Source organism: Microtus oregoni, unplaced genomic scaffold, assembly GCF_018167655.1.
Source record: "Microtus oregoni isolate MIOR12 unplaced genomic scaffold, Mior012 000024F_ref0000369, whole genome shotgun sequence".
Lineage (NCBI taxonomy): Eukaryota > Metazoa > Chordata > Mammalia > Rodentia > Cricetidae > Microtus > Microtus oregoni.
Window position 1 is genome coordinate 33,960,915 of NW_024543083.1, and position 22,978 is coordinate 33,983,892.

Consider the following 22,978-nt stretch of genomic DNA (forward strand, 5'->3'; position numbering starts at 1 on the left):
GTGAAAGCTGTTTTCGTAAAATGTTGATTTCTCATTATAGAAACTTCTACCACGTTGTAATACAAAGATCCTTTGGTTAACTTGTATTTATCAGATGCCAATGTTGTCTTTCTCTTGTTGCCAGTTTATTTGAAAGTTCCATAAGGCAATACATCATGTAGCTATATTTAATAATGGCTACCAATGTCTTCCTTCCACATTTAATATTAGAAATTCAACCTTACTACATACTTTCATTTTAAACCTTATAGGATTAACCTATCTATTGGTTGATCTGGTGTTACTGTGATCAAAGATCCTAAATATAACAATGTAAGGGGGCTTGTTTCATTTGATTGCTTTGGAAATTTTTCAGTCTATTCTGATGGAAAGTCATAGTGTCTCGAACAGAAGATTGCGGTAGAAGGTGATTACATGGTGATAGACAAGCTGAAGAGCATGAAGTTGGTATTTATTTGATACTGACTTCCAGTTTGAGAATACATAGTTCAGTAATCTTGTGAAATCTGACTAAATGAGCTATTTTTAAGGGTTTCTGTAAGAGACAACTGAGTGCTTAATGAAAGGATGACAACACAAAGTGTGAGAGGGAGGTATCTACCCATCTCTCCAGGGTCCTAGGAATCCTGCATGGGGTACTTTCTGACACAACCTATTAGGAGAAAAGCCGTAGAAATTCAGAGCCTGTAGCAGTTACCAGTTTGGCTAGGTAGTTATTAAACTTTCATTGTCAGTGCTGTGGTCAGAGTAAAGAAGGCTGACACTGTAAAGAAAACTGACACAGTATTTGGTGAGGTTCCATAAAAACCCCGGTACCTAGAAACATGGGAAAGTTTCAGAGAATGGAGAATAGAAATTATTAAATATAGCAGAGCATAAACCTGAGTTTTGTTGTCACTGTTGATGGTTCTTCATGTTACATTGGAATCCCTAACTGGGTTATTGTTATCAAATTCCATTCTCAAGGTTCAGAGATCCATGTAATAGAAGGGGTTTAAAGAGCCAAGATGGTGGATGACTTTAAGAAACCTGTATCCCAGACACAAAAGGGCAGATGCACAGATGAAACATACAGAGACTGTGACCTCATACACAAGTTCCAGCCAGGCTTGGTTCCAGCATCGAGAAAGGGAAATGGACATGGATTCTCACTCCTAACCAAGCAGCTACCTAGAGTTAACACCTGTGGGCAAAGGGAAATTAGTTTTATCGAATGGAGTCTCACTGGGTTTATTGAGCACATTTCAAGGTAGACACTTTGCTCTAGAGTAGATGGCCAACGACTCAAATGTATTATTCATCGACTTCCATCTTATTTCTATTTGTATGGGCAATTGTTTTGTCTTAGTGGTTGTTTGCTTCATGGTTTACATTTTTGTGGGATTTTTTTTTTTGAAATCTATGGGTGTGTTTCTTGTTTTATATGTTTGTGTAATTTTTAATATATAGAGAGAACATAAAGTTGGGTGGGCATGGAGGTAGGGAGGTATAGGATCAAAATATATTGTATACAATTTTTAATTTTATAAAAAAAGAAGAGAAAAAGCTCTCAAGTTACCTGCAATTGGTTGAGACAGTCAAATTCAGCTGACATGCAATATAAGTGACAGGAATGGAGGTGAAGGAAGGTAATTAAGAGATGATAAGGATAAACAATGTAGGATTTTGCTGCTGTCACTGGACTGTATGTACAGTGTAGGCTCTGTATTGACTTCACAGGGAAGTATAATATATATATATATATATATATATATATATATATATATATATAACATATACAATCTCCCTCAACTTCAGTGAACTTATTTTTATGTAAAATTACCATTAATATTTGTCCTGTGTTTTTTTGCTTGTGTGATATGGATTTAATATAAGAAATCACTCTGTATAGTCAAAACATCATACATATCGAAACAAATTTAAATAAGTACAGACAATATGGAATACATAGTAAAAAAAAGGAAGCTAGGTCTTCATCCTAAAGTGTAATGATAATATCCCAAATTTGGATAGTAAATTTAATGTTTTTGATTTGGATCAAAAATAATTGTACTGAATATGGGAAATGATAAATTGTTTGTTATGCTGACAAAATTATTTATAGTTACAAAATATGAGGCATACAAAATAAATATGAATCTACAATTTTCTAGTCACAAACCCTTTGCCTTAATTGCAAGTGATTCTTTAATGGGTTTGATTCCTTAATAACAAAAATATTTTTTCACCAATGGATCAGGATCATAATATGTAGATATTAACATGTACTGCTATATTCTGTTAGATTGTTATGTAGGCCACTGCCTGCTAAATTAATTTAGTCATTTTCATCCAATAATAAAGTTGGGTCCCTAAGGCTCAGTTGGTCACCATAGAGATGCACATCATTATTAAATACTTGAGAATGCTAATTCCATTGTGCTGCCCTACTCATCTAATACCAGCACATCAAACATTTCACTAAATTAAATTAGCTCTTCACCCTTGTTTTTCCCATTATTATATAAAGTATTATTTATATATAATGCAAACTTATACAAATTAGGGGAATAGAAATCTCTCATTCAAGTAATAATATCCATGCTCTGGGTTCTAGCATTCCTAAGGAGCACTCAAGTCATAGTCACATGCCTGTGGTTACAAAATGTCAGAGTAAAAGTTTCTTTTATCTGGTATGAATGCTGCCTAAGATTTGGTGCTATTCAGGCAAAGAATATCAAGTCAAACTGTAATGTATGGTTCTGATGTTAATCTCAAGAGCTGGTGTTGTGCCTCTCCTTGTGGATAAAAATATTTTCTCTTCTGTATTCATTAATAAGTGGGTCCAAGAAGGTTCCATAACTCATTACTGACAAAACTGCGCCAGTCTTTGGATATGAATTTTGATAGAAAGTCCAAGTAATCACTTGAATTTCTATGAAATTGTGACTGAAATATAATACAATTCATTAGTGGCAATCTGGGTTCCAATGAATGGGTCCCTTCAATCATGGGAGTCTCTGGGTTGTTACAGAATTATGAGGCAATTGCAATGTTTTCTTAATGTCCTGACGTTTATAAAATGGCCCAGATCATCAAAGATTCAAGCTTAAATTTCAATTACCTTATTCTTTTTCTAAGGCTTATACATGCTACACAAGTATGTAACTGTGTGTAAAGATGGCATCTCTTTTGTCGTTAAAAGATAAAGCTAAACAATGGCACCAAACTTTATGAAGTATCAAATTGTTCTTGTCACTGGTGCTGACACAAACATTTTAGATACAATGGATATATGAATTTTCATTGTTGCTGTTGGTAGGAAATAGAGTTGTAAATTTCATTATCACTTAGCAATTCAGGCAATGTTTCAAGCTAGGAAAAATAATTAGAGCAGAAAAATTTTGCAAAATGAATTTCAGGCAAAATATCCAATTAAACTTTGGTTTCTTGGTCTGTGTTGATTCCAATCCTTTGCTTTACTAGCTGCTCATCAGTTTGTCTTTGGGCGTTTCTTATTAGAATCTATCTCTCCATCCACAGCAAAAAGAAAAGTTTTCTTCTTTCATAGTCAAGGATTATGATCTAAGTATATGACCTTTGCAAAATATGTGCTCTTACAGACATAAACAATTTGCAATAATCAAAACTGTACTATATTGAAAGAGATGTTTGATAAATCATAAATACAACACTAGAGGAATCCTGAAATGAGGCAGAATTTCATAAAATATTCTATAATATCAATGCTAGAGTGGGAGGTCTATCTGAAGCACAAATTAATACACCACCTACACTGAAAATGTTTGCCAGAGTTTATCTATATTGATTATTTATGAATGCATAAGAAAAATTATGACAGTCAATTCAAGTTATAGTTTTATAGTACCAGAACTAAAGGCTATTATGAATATGTAAAAACCACTTAGAGATCAGCTCATGCATTTTAATTGGACAGTTTAATTAACATTTAAAATAGCTATGATCGGTGTGATCATCAAACCATATTTTACTAATGAGTAAAACAAGACTATCCCATACCATTTTACCTGCAGAAAGTAGATATTTCTAAACAAAGATACTGAAAGTTTTACAAGTAGCTAAATTGAGTTGATTTTTCTGTTATGAGAACCAAACCTAGGACTTTGTGATTGCTAGACAATCTGCACCCCCAATTGAACTATTTATAAAAGATAGCAATATCTATATTTTAATACAAATGGATTTCAGATTAATAAATCTTGAAATGTTTCTACATTTCTATTTTCAGATTGTAAGACTGAAGTAAATTTTACTTAGATGAATTTTACTCAATTTAGTTTCAACGAGGTATAATTCTATTTTTAGACATATAGATGAAACACCTCAATAGAATCTTTCCAGCTCATTTTACCCTCTCCTAATTATACAATGCTTATTAAAGGCAATATTTCATTAATATTGAATTTTAACTCAATTATTAGTAATAAATATAATTTTGGTAGTTACTTAAAATTGACTATCTGCCAACAAACATCATTATGACCCTTCTTGAGAATACACCACCCAGGTGTAAATCTCAGGAAACTATTAACAACAAACATTAAAAACAAATGCCAAAGATGATGTCTTAAGCTGCATGATGCATCAATAAAAATGATCAGGAGTCTTGCTAATTTTACCAGAATTATAATTTTTCTTTAATATACCTTCCTCTGTTTCTTTTTTATTGTATTTGCCTTCGTAAGCAATGTAGTTCCACTCTTTCCCAAATGAATGCATTTGGTGTTCCCATTCTTTTTGGTTGGCAATCTTGTTCAATTATGTAGAATAATGACTGTCAGGACAGAAATGGGTCCCTCTTCAGCGTTGAAGTGACATGTTGTTTAATGAACTTAGGTGAGCATAACACTAATGATTTAAATCATGGTATATTTCTCTCAAATTTTCTTTGAATGCATATCTTTAATTTGCTATTGAAGACATTGTACAAGGTCAAAGGGGCCATTGCTACCAGCTGATCAAAATTATGTTGGTGCTTCAAGCATGTTTTGTGAAAAGACAGAAATAACTAAAGTAATAAGACTAAGAAATAAAGAAAACATTAAAATAACATTGTTATGTATAAATTCATTACAGTTTAAACTACTAGAGGAGGAAGTGCTTACTGGGACTTGCACAGTGGGAATTCAGTCCATATTGACTGAAGGGAAACTGCCATAAGAATTTTGGAGAAAGATTTACTATGGCCAATGATATGAATTACTTAAACCTTAAACATACAAATATGCTATTTGATATATTCTTCAGAAACTATTGTCTCTGGCACAAGAGTATACAAAAGTGTTTATAGAAGGATTATACATGATAACTAAAACATTCAAAACATCCTTGTGACCTCAAGTAGAATGTTATAGAAATCAGCAGTACTGAATGGGTTTGTACATCAAGACAGATTAATATAGAAAATAGTTGTAAATGGCATTAAAATTAGACTGCAAATTAAATACAAGCAAAAACAGTTTTAGGGTAAATCCACAGTGGTGATAACTATGGAGAGAAGTAACAAAGTCAACACTAAATTTCAGTGTTAGAGGAGACACAGTTGCTCACGTGGCATGGATATGGTACTTACAGATGTTAATTGAATTTTGAGAAGCTAGTCATGTCTGTCTGAATGATTTAAAATGTTTTCATTTAGGATATATTGATGTATCTTCCAGAGAGCCATTAAACAGCCTTACATTCGTCACTCTTTTTTTAAAAAGTTACTCACTGGGTGGTGGTGGCAAAGGCCTTTAATCCCAGCACCTGGGAGGCAGAGACAAGTGTGTACCTCTGTGAGTTCAAGCCCAACCTGGTCTACAAGAGCTAGTTCCAGAGCTCCAAAGCTACAGAGAAAGCATGTCTCAAAAAAAAAAAAACAAAAGAAAACAAAACAAAACAAACAAACAAACAAAACCCAACCAACCAAACAATCAAACAAAAAATTACTCACAACTAATTTGTACTAAAAAAGTACTGCATTTTCAGGTTGTTTGAACATTCATTGATCCATATAGAGATAAACCACAAAATTTGTGGTATGAAACAGAAATAAAGGGAAAGTGATTTTTTTTTATCCAAAATTTGTTCACAAAAAATGAAGGTATATACCTAAGGCAATTTATAGATCCAATGCAATCCCCATCAAGATCCCATCAAAATTCTTCACAGATCTGGAGAGGACAATAATCAACTTTATTTGGAAAAACAAAAAACCCAGGATAGCCAAAAAATGAAGGTATAACCATTCATGTGAAAGTAATTAATGTGGTTTAATATTATACTTTTGGAGTCTGGAATGTTGACCCAGCACTTAAGAGTGCATGCTGCTCTTCCAGAAAACCTGAATTAGTGATCACTGACAATGTGGGCATCTCACAGATGCTTTTGCTTCAGGCGTTCTGATGTTCTCATCTGACGTCCATTGGCACTGCACTCACATACACAAGCACACACAAAATAAAAATAATATAAAATTTAAAATAGTTATTATTAGCTGATACCCAGATAACTATTTATTTTATATATTATTTTGATCAATTATTTAATCATTATGAAATTTCTACAAGGTAGACTATCAGAAATATAAATTGCTTTGGCATGTAGCTCATAAACGGAAAAGTTAGAACTTTAAACTAGCTGTGTCTTTTTCCCATAGATCTGTCATTTTTCTGTATACAAATATTGCATTGCTTTTGATGTCAGGAATTGGGGCAGTTAGATTGCGAAGAACTGGATGTTATCAAGCTCTATATGGTGTTAGCTAATTAATGTTCATTATGTTAATTGAATATTAAAGACAATGTTATATAAACTCTGGTGAATATCTACAAAAATTATTCTGAAATCCAATGATTTATTTAGTATTAAAGCTTTGTTCAGTATTTTTGATAATTTTATTATTATTATTTTGTTACAGATTCAGTTGACAAGGTTAAGCAAATATTTTCAAAAACCCTTGTGCATCTGAAGCATCAAGGACAGATGGCCATATTAATACAGGTGGACAAAGGCTGATGGAAATAGGAGATGAGAGGATTAACAGGTGAGGCAGGTGGTGAGGAAAGCAGTTTTGTGATTTTTTTCATTGGCTTATTGTCCAGGTGGGGAGAGGAGATCTAAGAAAAATCAGTTCTCTTAAAAGATGAGCTATCTTTGGGACGAGTTGCCTTAATGAAATAGAGAGGTGGTTTATGCTTGATAATAAAGAAAAGATTATGAGAAAATAGGGAAAAGACCTATAATTATATCAGCCCTGCCTGATGCAGAACAGTCCTGCACAATGTCAGGATGATGTAACTCCCTAGTTGCAATTATACTGAGGTGTTGAGTTTGTAGAAGGTTGACCAGAACGACCTTTTACTGGGTAGTCATAGCTATGCTTCCGGCTTGACCCAGGGGAAGTACTTCACTGTGGTTTGCACATCTTTCCAAACAGTAGTCACCCTATTTCTGTGACATCTTCACTGTGAAAGAGCAAAGTTACTTTGGCTGAGTGATAGAATGGGGACAGCCTGGTGTGCGCTGTCCCCTTCCGTGGATTGTTACTAATGTATTCTTCTGAAGTTTTCATTGCAAAACTCAATTTATTTAACGGAATTTCTTGTCATTTCTTTCTGTTAGCTATATCACCTGGCTAGAATGCTACACAAATTCTAACGTAGCTTGGTCTATTGAACCATTAGTCCAAGTATCATCCCTACAGATTTCCAGGTGCTGTAGTTTGTGGACTTGCTACAGTCAATGACAATGCTGAAAACTTGTGGCATGACCGAGTTGCCTTACATTGCCATTTAGACATAATTCATCCCAATGTGTGAATCTGGCTCATATATCCAGGTCATATGTCGTTGATAAATCCCAACATCACCCATAGAGTTACTTTTAAAAGGCTTGGAAACACAAGATAATATAGAGGTGCCATTTTCAACGACCTCTTCTGCAGCCAAGGAGAGGCCATTCGTTATTTGCCTTGTCTGTGAAATTCCGAGTCATTTTGTTTCTGTCCATTGTTGATCCCCAGTGTTCCCACAAGACAGACATCTTTACTGCATGCAGCAAGAAAACTGACATGAGAGCTTTGCAGTGAAAAACGAAATGCTGCAGTGAAAGCAGCACTTGGTCTTACTCGGAAGTTCATACCTGAGCGCAAAGCCTCTTTCTGAATGCTTTCGTAGTCATGCCAGTCTTTCCTTCTCAGACCATCTGTCCACGGATAGATCTGCCCATCTCCCAGGCCCAGTGGAAACGTCTGTGGAAAGAAAGAATTCAACCATAAAAAAGGAGGTATTTTTTTTCTGCATGGTTGATAAACACAGCAGGGCACTTAAGAGGCAAGGCAAGAATATTTTTTTAATTAAATGGCTTCTCTGAATATTTGAGATGAAAACTATTGTTACTGACTGGAATAATCCACATTCCGAACCCCCTGTTTTAACATTTAGAGTGAGAAAAGTCCCAAGTACAACCACATATTATTAAACATTTTATTTGATCTAGAGACTGTGTTGAGTACAGCTTATCCTCCCTAGGTGTTTTCTTTTGTTTGATTGATCTGCATAATTAATTTTGTTTGTGATTGATAAAGTTTATTTGTTTTAGTCAAAAGTAATTGAATAGCTTTCTAATAATATTAGCAACTGTTCATTGAATGCTCACTATGAGATCAGTGCTATATTAAATGCTTTGCATGTACACTTACAAATATCTCGAGTGACAAATCCCCGTTTTCCTGGAAATCAGACTGAAGCCAAGAGGACTATAACAAGGTTGTATGCCCACACCAACGTTTGAATCCACTCTCTGAAGAATGGCATTGTGGCCTTCATTGACAGCAAAGTACTGGATTTTATCTCATTTCTGATAAAGTAGAGTTTGTGTTTACAATGAAGGTTCAAATGGGAACCCCAAATCCAATGTGTTGTGATGTCAACTTGGAAATTTTCCCTGCTTATATTGCTGAAATAACTTTATTTCCTAAATTATATCCATAGTTGTTTAGAATAAGAAACTAATATTATTATAAAAGAAATTTATTTTCACAATCATAGTTTTAGTGGCATTTTACTTGTATTTTAATAAATAAAGCTTTAATTCTAGCCCTAGAAAGGACTATAAAACAGGAGGACACAGGTCTCAGTCTAATTCTTAGATTCCTGGAGGCAGGATTACCATTGATATTGAGGTAAGAGCCAGTGATTGACTGGTTTGCTTTTCAGATCTGCAGATAGAACCCCACTTTCTCTCTCTGAGTTTTATTAATCGTGCTTCCCCATAGTAGTCACATAATAACTTATACATTACATAAAGAAGCAAATTATGCAATGTAGAAAGTGTCAATTTGTTGAGAGATGTGTAAATTCAATTATATATTTTCCCTAAGAGTATTTCCAAGGCAAACATAATATCTTATCTCTTTATTTTAGATGTCATTTCCATTGTACTGATTTATTTACCATTGCTTTACCTTTATAGCTTACAGAATAATGCAATGCTTTGAAAGGCTAGAAATAAGATATAATGTTTAAAAAGGAACAGTGGGTTTATGTCAGACAAAAGGTCTTCTTATTTAGATGACAAACTTACATAGTTCAGATTTTTCTAAAAGTATAGGTCACTGCAGTAGTAAACAGGAAAGATAACAAACACAAAAGAAAGATAATGGTGACTACACACAAAATATTAAGAGGAATGAAGATGAAAAGAATGAATTTAGGAAAAAAGGAATAATGAAGTAGAGGGGGGAACTATATGAGGGTCGATAACAACCATTTAAAATTACAATAGCACACTAGCAAAATCTAATGAGAAATTATAAGGAACTGAACATAAAGTAAAATCCTGTGATTTATATCAGTCAATTTAAAAGGCTCTATTCATATAGGTAATGCTACTTTTAAACACAGCTTGCAAATGAACACATTTTAGATGACACTTGGAATAATCTTGTGAAACAAACTGTCTGTTGACTTAGAATGCTGCTTTCCCAGTTTTCACATATTTATGGTAGAGACCCCATTGTAACTCTTAGTTCAGGTATATTGAACACAAAGTTGATCTTTAGTTTCTCCACAAAAGAAAGACAGGTTACTCAAATCTGAAACTTTAGGTTTAGTGATGGACCATGTCTCAACATAAAAGAAGAGAAAGATCAAGGAAGACATTAGCCGTTAACATGTAGAAACCGACCTTACTATGTAGCATTTTCCTCCTAAATGATGCTCTATCCTGGAGGGAAAACCGTAAGACTCTCAAATTCTAAATGGAGTCTCCTTACGATTCAGGAAGTATACAGCTCAAGAGTCTCAGTAAATCCCCACAATGTACCGCATACCTAAGATTTCACCTTTCTCGAGTTTGCATAAAACTTAAGGGAAGTGAAAAGGATTCACAAACCTTTAGATCTTCCTGAGACTTCCAACGCTTTGCTTTATCATCATCATCATCATCATCATCATCATCATCATCATCATTATTCAGTTTTTATTTCATTCATAGCTTCGGAACCTCACTCAAACACTGAGTTTTGGGATTTCTATTTACCCTGGGTTAAACTTTTGGTGATCACTTGTCTTTGATTTGTCTCTACTCCTCTGAGGAATCTCTGACTCATACTCCTGTATGTAACACTGTCACACACTGGTTTATCAGGTTGGGCTTTGTTGTTACTGTTACTTTAATCAGTCATTGGTTCCCTATCTGGAGTGAGAAGACATTTGTTCAGGTTTCCCAAGGAATAGTGTCACCTCAAATTCCACAAAAGAATTTTAAAAAAAATAAATAAAAACTAAATACAGCTGAGGGTGATGACATGCTTTAATACCAGAGCTAATAAGGCTGAGGGAGGAAGATTCAGAGTTGGAGGCTAGCCTGGCCTATTAGTAAGTTCAAGGCAAGCCTTAATACATAGCAATATCTCATTTCAAGAAATAATAACAAAAATAAAAACCTCAATAAAGTGGGAAAAATGGGCTAATGAATTTGGCTTGATGAGAAACATTGTAAAAAAAGAGCAGAATGATAGTATTTACTGTTTGATCTTGCATGAATATTCTAACCTGATAAACTGCTAAACTAAAATCAGTGTAATAAGTATACTAAAGGGAAATTGTAGATGAATCTATTTAAGATGATATTTTTATCTAATAGCAGATTAGTAAATAAAGCTAATATCACAAGACAAATTATCAAAAACTAGAAATATAAATGTTACCTATAAATTTGAAACATATAACTAAATTAAGATGATAAAGGACACCTCAAAAGACAAATAAAGTTTAACACACTTGCTTCAGAAATCAATCTTGCTGGGAGGGAGGGAGGGTGAGGGAATTGTGTTGAACATTTCAGATACAGACATTATTGTATAATTACAGTCAAAAGTTGTTTTCAGCATTAGTTTTCCCTAAAAACAAACATCTTGAACACTTGTGTCCATTTCTTATGTGATCTTAACTATTGCTTGTGCTCCGGTAATGTTAGCTGGCAAAGTATGAAGGATTTATGATGGAGGAGGTATAACCCTGGAATGAAACATTGGACACTATGCCGTGATAAATGATGTCTGATACTTTTCTGTCTTAACACCACTTCTATCTACATCACAGCTTCTTCACCAACCAGTTATGCAACTGGCTTGAAATGCAGCCCAGCAGTGACTAAGTAGAAGAGAAGGGCTGATAGCTTGTTCTCAGGTTGATTCTTGGGCTTACTAGAGAGCCCACGTGAGGGAGAGTGACCCAATTATAAGAGCAGAAGTTCAACTCATTAGGAGACCATGTGCTACGTTTTACAGAATAGTCGATTGGGTATTCTTGTAGCCTTTCTCCCTGACACAATGGTGGGGGAAAGTGCCTAAATCAATATGAGTGCATTTGTATAGAAGTAACAATTCTGAAAGCAGAACTGTCCAGTAAATGCCCTATTAGCGATCTGACCTTTCCTCTCACAGAGCAAGCTCCAGTGCTTGAGTCCTCTTGCTGTTCTCCTGCCTTTTCACATCCTGTGTGTCCCTGCATGATTACAGAAATGCAGATCCATTATCTACAACCATGGAAGGTAAGATAAATCTAAAGAGCCCTGTACCTTCATGAGTCATCTATTTCTAACCCATCAGGAGGTCAACCGTTTATGTGGGAGAACACTTTGATATTTCTGCTTTGTGAACGTTTTATTCATCGTTATGCTGTTACATATAATTAACTGTACAAAATACCAAGAAAAAGAGAAACAATGCATCAATTAGAAACCACACAATAGATAGAGCTTGAACCCAGAATCTATCAAAATTAATGCACTTTTGAATGGGTCAAAGAAAAGCTTGTAAAGGTGCAGTATTGCCTATGGTGGTGTATTACCAGAGACAGCAAGCTCAAACATGGGGTGAGGCCAAGATACATTAATGGGACAGACTGTTCTAGGGAGTGATATACTTGAAGACCACCTTGTTACCAAGGAAATTACCTTGCCGTAAAAGTTGTTCCAAGAACTGTCACTGTGAAACAAAACAGCTTGTGAATAAAAAAGAAGATGTTAGTAGTCTTTTGTGTCTATTTATCACAGTCCAAATGTAGTGACATCAAGAAAATAGATTTGTACATCATGTGGAAGAACAAATGGGTTCTAAACCATACTATAGGTTTTATCAATCAATAAATTGACTTATTTCACAATAAGCTACATATGAACCACTTTACTTTCTCTTTGGGAGACACAATGATATAGTGGAAGGATTCTGGAGCCAGAGCAACAGGCTATAAACAGGGATTTCTATAATTCATGTTTGTCCTTTAGTAAGCTGGCATAAACTTAGTCTAATAAAAATAGCCTGTATCTACATCAAAAGCTTGTTAAACAGTGAGTCAGAGTAAGTGTGGCGCATCAGTTTATCATAAAACAATTTACTAATATCAATTATTAACATCTCAGTTCTTTTATTGAATATTTGTTTACTATTTCAGGCTTTTGCAAGTTTTAGTACAATTGCAAAAACAAAGATTACATAGATCATATAAATCATATAATATGCAGAATGATATCTAATATAAATACTATATATATATACATATACATATATATATGAATTCAAACACTGGGTCTGATTAAGTTTCTTGTACATTAAAGGCATATTTCATCTTTCCTTAGACAATTGAACAGTACAGAAAAACAATATCATGATTGAGAAAAAATAGATTATCAACATTTGTTATATATACAATTTCATTAGCACTGGATGTGGAGTGAAAGTTCAGAAATGTGAAATCTACATTTATAGTGTTATAAAGACCAAGTAACTAACTAGAATTTTAACCAATTATAGCTGCCTTTAAAGCATATGAATAATAAAACATGACAGTGATTTTCATAATTCTCCATTCTCCAAATTTTATTATGTAAAATTATTTAGATAAAGAATAGGAAACAATGTGAGGCAAATAAAATCATACTTGGGGCTTTGAACTTCAGACACTGCGTATTAGTGGGTACTAAATTATGTGGAACATGGAAATGAAAACACAATTTTTGTTATTGTTCTAAAGTTCCCTTTCTTCCTGAGTTGGAAGTGAAGAGTTGTGTCTGCAGGGCATCTTGAATGATCAACAAAGAGTTTTTATACCTCTCTTTATACCCATAGAATATATGGATCAGTTCATATCTGGCATTAAATATTTTTAATATATAAAACCAACTTGATCTTTAAATTTTGCATAAGTTCTAAAATGTGTCACTGATAAGATAATTCCAAGATACATAAAATATAATAGACCTTGACATGTTGTGAAATTCTGATATCAACCCTCTTGACTCCTTCTATTGTCAACTGTAACAGGGCCAGTATCTAGGGAAGGAACTTAGGGAAGGGAATGCACTGGACTGTGCAGTTTCTTTCTTATAACATAAGTTTTCTTTATGGAAACTGAAAATATGAATGGTTATGTATAAATACTGACCGAAAAACTTTTAACTAACTCAAGAGTTTTTAAAGAAGGTTGTGCTAGATCATGTCATTAGGACATATAAAAAGTGACAATTGCCAATCTGAAACTCCTTCTCAGTTTTATGCTACGTGTTCACATGTGGCCCCTTATTCAACCTTCCTCAGAAATGGATGGTGCCATCTTCAGCCCTGTGCAATCTTCAGTGAGTGTACCAAGACTTTGAGCTTGCAAATATACCTCTTACGTTTACATTCATTTTTGAACTCCTAAGTTCACAGAGTGAGTTTTCTTCTAAGGTGACTACAGAGATAATATCAACTACCCAGGAACAGTAAAGACAATGAAGCAAAGAAAGAGCAGATTTTTCAAAACCAAAATTGTCGGGAGACTGAGTTTTGAGAAATGATAATTCATAACAGTGCTGATATGATTTTGTGATTAAAGGCTCATCAACTGAGTGGCTTGATAATTCCAGTTTATATTCCTTCTCTTAAAAATAGGCTGGTATACAAAACACACGGATGAAATTTTATGAAATTTTATTATATAATGCTCTTCACCTTTATTATATGTGTTAGCCTATGGGATTAGCTATTGTTAAACGTCTTCTAAGATATTTACATTGTCTTACTAATGAAAACATTGTATTTTCAGAGTCTATTAGGATGTAATATAATTAATCATAATTTGGAAGCTCTGATACCTCTTTACTCCTTCTGCAACTATCCTATAACATTTTTTTAAATTACATATTCTTTCTATGTTCTCCAAGAAAGTTAAACATTATATTTTTACAGGCAAAAGTCAGAACACCCCTCATTTTATGACTTCTTGGGATTTTTGTGAAGTTTTCCAAAGTTGTCTTCAAGTTTAGATAGCTGAAAAAGAAAAAGGAAAAAGGCATCAATGGCCCTTGTAATATTTTAAATCTTAAGTCCATTACTATGAGCATAGTGTTATGTCAACTAACAGGAGTTCTGTAAACAACAAGAGAGGTCTATAGCAAGCCATTCTTATAATAAGAGCATTGATCCAATTGAAATTGTTGGTTATAAAAGGAAATTATCCTTGACAGAAATTGGAGGAGGGGGAAAGAATAGGATGAAAATGTAGTATGAGAAAAAGACGGTAAATAAAAACAAATACAAAAGGAAAGAAACTCAAAGTATGTAATACTGTCTTCCCTGGTTTAAGGGGGGCTGAGGACATAGCAGTGGTGTTAACTGAGCTAGAGCATGCTGACTCTCAAAATTAGCATTGTTTTAATTTTCATCTTTAGCAACAGAAAGGCATTAATCATCAGGAAGATTCTCCCAACCTGCCTTCTCTGCAGCATCGTACCTTGGAGCAAAATTGAGGAGATCAGCATCTAGCAAAGGTGACAAGAAGACTGAGAACTTTTCCCATCAACAAGGTGTTTTCTTCATATTTCCTAAGGGAAAATTTAAAGAAAAGAAAAAAAAGAGAAAAGAAGAAAGGAAAGTTAGCATGAAAATGAAGGTTATAACTGAGGAAATATAAAACAATGAAAGATTGTGTTTAGAAAAAAACATATTATATTAACCTTCAGGAATCACCTGTCCCCCTCTTGATGGCAGATCCGCACACTTGCAGTTTTCTGGGGGTTTACATCTGGGTTTCACGACCCCCTGAATTTTTCTTCAGAAAGACATCAGGTGGTGCCTCTAGAACTCCACCCTATCAATTCTTCAGGAAAACATAGCAACCTCGGGTGTTCTCTAGGATCAACATTATCTTAAACTGTGATTCTATTTCCTTATCAATCTGAGCTCAGCACAGAAAAACGAAAGGAGAATTAGTGAGGAAAAGCAACTACACTTTGCCGTGGTCGATGTGACTATGACAGAGAAACCAAGAAAGAAAGGAATGTCAGCCCTTCTGACTTGTATGCCATAAGTACTCCAAATATGTACAACAAAATCAAAAGTATGATAACAGTAAACTCAATGATACCCATACTAATGACATTAGTTTATCACTAAGAAATGATTAAATGGCAGTATGTGTGCATTATCTTATACAACTCTATAATGTCACTTTAAAATACGCTTTGTCGTGGATTACCATAGTTGTGAAAGCAAACATCATTATCATCGTCACTATAGCCAGATGTGTCCAGATGTCAAGGTTACCTCAGTTCCACCTCCAAGGATGTCTTCTACTTTCAGGTTTGTAAGAAGTTTTTGTAAGAATTATAATGGTTGTTTATAGTGATACTAAATTTTTGACTGAAGGGAAGAATGAATGCAAGTGAAACATGCAAATTTCATGTTTCAAAGGATCATAAATATCTTCTTCTGGTTTGTTTGTCATAATAGCTGAGCTAGTCTTGAAAGTGCATTCATCTTTGGGAAACTTAGTGGTAAAAATACACATTGTAAATCATCAGAAATTTAACAAACATTGATTCTTTTTAATTATCAGGAATGTAACAACATAACATATAAAATATATCATTCCTGAGTCAACCATTTTGTCATGCTCTTTTACCAATAAAAAATTATGGTTAGGTTGTATATATGTACAGATTCTTTCTTTATAGTTCAAGCTGGCTAATAATTCACAATTCCACTGCTTCAGTCTCTGGAGTGCTCTAATTATTTGCCACTATTCTCATCTTTTCCACTATGAACATTTTAATACTGGTATAATTTCAAAATCCATCATTCAACTTCTCAGTCTAGTGGCATTCACCAAATGTCTGCTCTGGTACTAAAGACACAGCTTTTGACCCTCAGAAGAGACATCACATTCCAAAATAAGAGATATTCTCTTAACTAATAAGAATTTATCACCTCCCATGTGATTAAATCAAATAAAACATAGTCCATATTATATAAATGCAATATTTATATAAAGAGTTCTCCATAAAAAATTAACTTTAGTAAACTCCTTCATACTGTAAAGTATTATGAAAGTAGAAATATCTGTTTTCTGAGGAATAACTAACTTTAATTTTCATAAGATTGGGTAGACAAACTTTCAATTAGAAAATCCCATGTATTGGAACAGTGGTTCTCAACCTGAGCATTGAATGACCCTTTCATAGGGATGGCCTAAGACCATCTGCTTATCAGATATTCACATTATGGTTCATAACAGTAGCAAAATTATAGTTTTGAATAAAATAATTTATAATTGGTGGTCACCATAACATAAAGAATATAATAAGGGGTCAGAGCATTAGAAAGGTTGTGAATCATTATTTTAGAGGAATGAGCAGCAATATTTACTAATATTTTCTCATTAATCTTTCACTTCAAAAAATATGTAGGGTATTGTACTTAAGCCAGATACCTCTTCTTATGTAGTACATCAATCATTTTTCAAGAAGGACCAATATAATGGATAAAATAAGTTTGTTTTTAATGCTATTTGCAATCCAACATGAATACACAGTTTGTCTTCAATGCTCAGGGAAGGGAAATAATCTCTACTTCCTTAATGATAAATGTCAAGACTTGACAAGTATAAGAAAAAGCACTTTAAATCTAAATCTAAAAGGGTCTTGGACCATGACTTCCAGAGTTAATTATTTCAAAAACCAATGAAGTTGTTTTCTAAGCTCTTAATTTAGAGTTTCTTGTTCAACAAATTGTAGACATGAAAGATAATAGATCATTGTCTTTTCCTGGTATCTACTATGCACTCTGAAAATAGTTTACTTACAGGAAAGCAATTTCAATTATTATAATTATAGCATGCAGTTTAAAGTTGTTAATGAAAACTGAATTTAAAAAAACACCAATTTATTGAGTTGTGTATTTTATAGAACTTGTATTTTGTACTAAATGACACTGAATTTTGAGAAAGATTTATCACCACTCGGTTCTGTAACAAACTAAAAAAGATCTTCACAGTACCCCTTAATTCTGTTGGTGATGACAAATGCACAGATGCCTTTGGGTCTTCTTTGTTTACTTCATGTATTTCAAAAGTTATCAATGAGAAAGTTATTTGATACTAATGCCAGTCCTTAATTTATGGTGAGTTTCTCACAATTCTCCAAATAAGGTAAAGTAACAGTAAATTACACAAGACACTCAAACGTTATTTTAAAATGGGCTTTGTGCTAGTTCATTTGTGTGAGCCGTGATCTACTGCAAGTATTTCATGATCTTGTCAGCAAGATGAATTAAATGCATTTTGACTTGCAATAGTCCAACAGGTGATGAATTTAGAAAAATATGTTACCACATTAAACATAAAACAAATTTCCACATTAAACAAATAACTTCTATAATAAGTAGCATGATGGAGGAAGGTCATTGGCTAATAAAGAAACTGCCTTGGCCCATTTTATAGGTTAGAATATAGGTGGGTGGAGTAAACAGAACAGAATGCTGGGAGGAAGAGGAAGTGAGCTCAGACTCGATAGCTCTGCTCTCTGAAGCAGACGCAATGAAGCTCCAACCCAGGATGGATGAAGGCTAGAATCTTCCTGGTAAGCGCACCTTGGGGTGCTACACACATTATTAGAAATGGGCTAGTCCAGGTGCGAGAGTTAGCCGAGAAGAGGCTAGATATAATGGGCCAAGCAGTGTTTAAAAGAATACAATTTGTGTGGTGTTATTTTGGGACATAAGCTAGCAGGTGGCCAGGAGCTGGGGCAGCAGAAAGCAGCCCGCAGCTCCCTCAACAGTAGCACACATATGGAAGCAAAAAAGCTTTTCCTTTATCTAAGTATTGTCCTTTTTTCTGCAAGGTATAAGAGTAAATATTCAGGGCCTACTTGCTTATTCTGATAAATCATGCTTTCAGAATGCAAAGTGATGAAACAGCATTCAAATACCAATTTGGATTAACTCTTTCATATACAACATTCTACCATCCCAAGTATTTGAAGGTTGTTAAAGAGCACAAATTTTCGTGTTTACTTCTCAAAGAGAATAAAAATGTGTCTCATTTAGTTAAATGTATCACACTTTCTTTTCCATTCTTCAGTTGAGGGGCATATAGATTGTTTTCAAGTTAAGACTATTATGAATAATGCTGATATGAACATAGTTGAGCAAGTGTCTTTGTGCTATGATTGAGCATCCTTTGGGTATATTCCCAAAAATATATTTTGCTGGATCTAGAAGTAGATTGATTTTGAATTTGTTGAGAAGCTGCCATACTAATTTCCAAAGTGGCTGTATATGATTGTCCTCACACCAGCCATTGAGGAGTGTTCCATTTACTACACATCCTCTCATACACATAAGCTGTCATCAGTGTTTTTTTTTTAATCTTAGCCATTCTGACAAGTGTAAGATGGTATCTTAGAGTTGTTTTGATTTTCATTTACCTGATGATTAAGGATTTTGAACAGTTCCTTCAATGTCTTTCTGTCTTTCTGCCCCTTGAGATTCTTCTGTTGAAAGTTCTCTGTTCATATCTGTTCATATCAATACTTTTTAATAGTATTATTTGTTATTTTGGTGTCTAGTTTCTTGAGTTTTTATATATTGTTAAGATCAGGCCTATGTCAGATGTGGGTTTTCCGAAGATCTTCTCCTATTCTGTAGGCTGCTGTATTGTCTTATTTACCATGTCCTTTCCCTTACAGGAGCTTCTCAGTTTTATGGGATCCCATTTACTAATAGTTGCGAGGTGTCTGTGCTACTGGTGTTATATTTAGGAAATGGTTTCCTGTGTCATTGAGTTCAAGGCTGCTTCCTGCTTTCTTTTCTATCAGGTTCATTATAAGTGGATTTATGTTGAGGTCTTTGATCCACTTGGATTTGAGTTTTGTGCATGATAGACATACACAATGGAGTATTACTCATCAAGAAAAAGTAATGACATCATGAAATTTGTATGCAAATGGATGGAACTAGAAACAATCATCCTGAGTGATGTAACCCAGACCCAAAAAGAAAAGCATGGTATATACTTACTCATAAGTGGATATTACATGTAAAGCAAAGAATAACCAGGCCGCCATCCACAGCCTCAAAGAAGCTAGGTAACAAGGAACAACCTCAGAGGGACCTGCAAGGATCACTCTAGGAAGGATAAACAGATAAGATCTCTTGGGTAAACTGAAGGGATGGATGCTGTTCAATATTGTATTGTTTTAACAAAACACTATTGGTCAGTAGCTAGGCAGGAAGTATAGGCAGGATGACCAGAACAGGAGAATTCTAGGAAGAGTAAAGAATGAGTCTGCAGTCATAACCCAGACACAGAGGAAGCAAGATGAGAATGCCTCACTGATAAAAGGTATCAAGCCACATGACTAACATAGACAAGGCAGATTGGCTGATTTAAGATCTAAGAATTAATTAGTAAGAAGCCTGAGCTAATAGGCCAACCAACTTATGATTAATATAGACTTCTGTGTATTTCTTTGGGACTAAACAGCTGTGGGACCAGGTGGGACAGAAATCTCTAGCAAGACAATGGGGGATGAAAGCATGAGGTATTAAGATAATTGGATTGCGGGAGGGAAAGAGTAGGAGAAAAAAGAGATAATCTTGATAGAGGGAGCCATTATGAGGTTAGGGGGAAACCTGCTGCTAGGGAAATTCCCAGGAATCCAAAGCATGGCCCCCCTTAAGACTCTTAGTAGAGAGGGTGCCTGAACTGTCCTCTTATAATCAGATTGGTGATTACCCTAATTATCGTATTAGAAAATTGACCTAGTAAGTGATGGAAGCAGAAACAGATCCACAAACAAACCTTGGACCAACCTCCTGGAGTTCAGTTGAAAAAGGGAGGAGAAAGTATGTGAAAACTGGCGTGGTCAAGATCATGATGGGGATACCCACAGACAGAGCTGATCTGAGCTAATGAGAGCTCATGTACTCTGGACTCATAGCTGAGAAACCTGCATGGGACCAAACTAGGCCCTCTGAATGTGGTGACACTTGTGTGGCTTGTTCTTTTATGAAATCCCTAGAAGTGGGACCTGGCTTTATCCCTAGAGCATGAACTGGCTTTTTGTAGTCCATTCCTTATTGTGTGATACCTTGTTCAGTCTTGTTACAGGGGGAAGGGCTTGGTCCTTCTTCAACTTGCTATGCCAAGCTTCATTGATTACCCATGGAAGGCCTTACCCCCTCTGAGGAATGGGTGGGATGTGAAAGTGTATAGCAGAAAGGTAGTAGGGGAGAAAGGGGTAATTGTGGTTCGTATGTAAAATGAATGAAAATTTTTTAAATAGATGAGGAAATTATGAGATATAATACTATATCTGTTTGTAGGAAAAGTATGAAATTTTCACAATATATTGATTTTTTTCCATACAAAAACCAAAACTAAAACACTAGCACCAGATTTGTCATCCTGGCTTTCTTCCTACATTTACAAACCCATAATGGATGTTCGATAGAATGTGATAAAAATTAGGTCTATCTATTATATCTATATGAAATAGCCTCATTGACATGGGAAAGATAAAAAGAGGCTGGTTTGTAATAACTCTGGAGGTTAGTAGAGAGAAATAATAAGCAAAACTGTAATGATACATATGTTATGGCCTTAACAGAAATTTAAAAAAAGTTAACAGAAAGTAGTTTGCTTGAGTATAATACACAATGTGATAATATTAACAAATAGGGTTGGGGGCTCCTTTCTCATGAGTGGTAATGACCGTAAGAAGATTTAGTAGGTTTTCTCATTCTGCTGCAATGTGTGGACATTGCTAAAGACACCATATTTGCAACAGAAGTTCTGAGTTGACTGTGAGTCTTCTTATACTTGTCATGGGCTATAAACAACCGATTTCAATTGTCTACTCGTTACCGAGAACAGTATAGCAAAAGGGTGCTTCATGTTAGACACTCAGAAAACTCATTTTTATATGCTAGTTGAGAAAATCATCACATCAAATTTAACACTCCTTCATGACGATTTTATTGTTGTTTAGTGAAAATTTTCAGTAAGGAGAGTGGATCTAAATGGGGTGATGAGGAATTTCAATCTCAGTGTGTGAATTTGTACATAAAATCAGGAAGAAGTTAGAATTACACATATATTAACAAGTGGACTGCAAAATATAAGGATCCACTTACATTTTGGTTAATACAGTAGAGATGGTTACATATAGAGGCATATATAAACATATATGTACGTATATGCATATACATGCATATGTACCCAAAATCATGCATTTGTGTGTATATATATATTTATGTTTATGTGCATGCTAGCACACATATATGATATTATGGTTTAAATAAATTATGTATCATGTGGAATATGCTTTTGATATTTGATTGACTTTGAGGCAGTGTTGGATGGTGGAATATTTAAGAAATTAGCTTATTAAAATAAATTAGTGAGAAACTAGAGCTACAGCTTAGGAGTTAAGAGCACTGGTTGCTCTTTCAGAATTTCAGGTTCACTCCCTAGCTCACAACTGTCTGTTGCTGCAGTTCCAGTGAATGTGACCTCCTAAAACATCGTGCACATGTGGTACAGAGGAATACATGGCTGTTAAATGCCTAATACCTAACATATCCAGAAGTAAAATGTAAAAAAAATATAAAAGAGATAAATGCATTTCTTGCAGGAGTTGACAAATTACTTTGTGAGTAGATTGCTTCAAAATAGTTTCCCTTAATGCTTTGCTTTTGCAAAGCTAGACACTTGCCTGTCTTCATGAGTTAAGGCCATATGAAGCCTTAACTTAAATAAATTCAAATACTGTCTGTGGCTGCCAAAATAAAAATTTTATTTTTATAAAATACTAGTCTCAAGTTCTATATTTCAGCATCAGAAATTATATAAATACTCTCAATAACAGACACATGCATCTCTCTAATTTCAATGAGAGGACCAAGAAGCAAGGACATCCTACTGACAATACACACACCTGGCTTTCATTCTTCTGCTTTAAAATATTATTTAAGAGTGGGGATAAAGACATTTTGGTGAAAAGGGGTGACTCTGGGATGAACTAAAATGTGTTAGAAGCCCTTAAAATCATAAGTAAATGATCTAATTAGCCAGAAGTAAAAGCAAATGCCTTTAATTAAAAAAAGAAAAAGGAACACAAAAGGCAACCAACAGAGCTTCAAAGGCCCATT

At 34.4% G+C, this 22,978-nt stretch overlaps 1 protein-coding gene across 1 annotated transcript in view; it reads right to left on the reverse strand.

The window, feature by feature from the left end:
- The window catches only part of Galntl6 (polypeptide N-acetylgalactosaminyltransferase like 6), a 1,023,973-nt gene that overhangs the window by 667,830 nt on the left and 333,165 nt on the right, over nt 1–22,978 (reverse strand). The window contains exon 3 of the mRNA XM_041673878.1: nt 8,146–8,254. Coding sequence (XP_041529812.1) covers nt 8,146–8,254 — 109 coding nt within the window. The remainder of the gene's footprint in view (nt 1–8,145; nt 8,255–22,978) is intronic.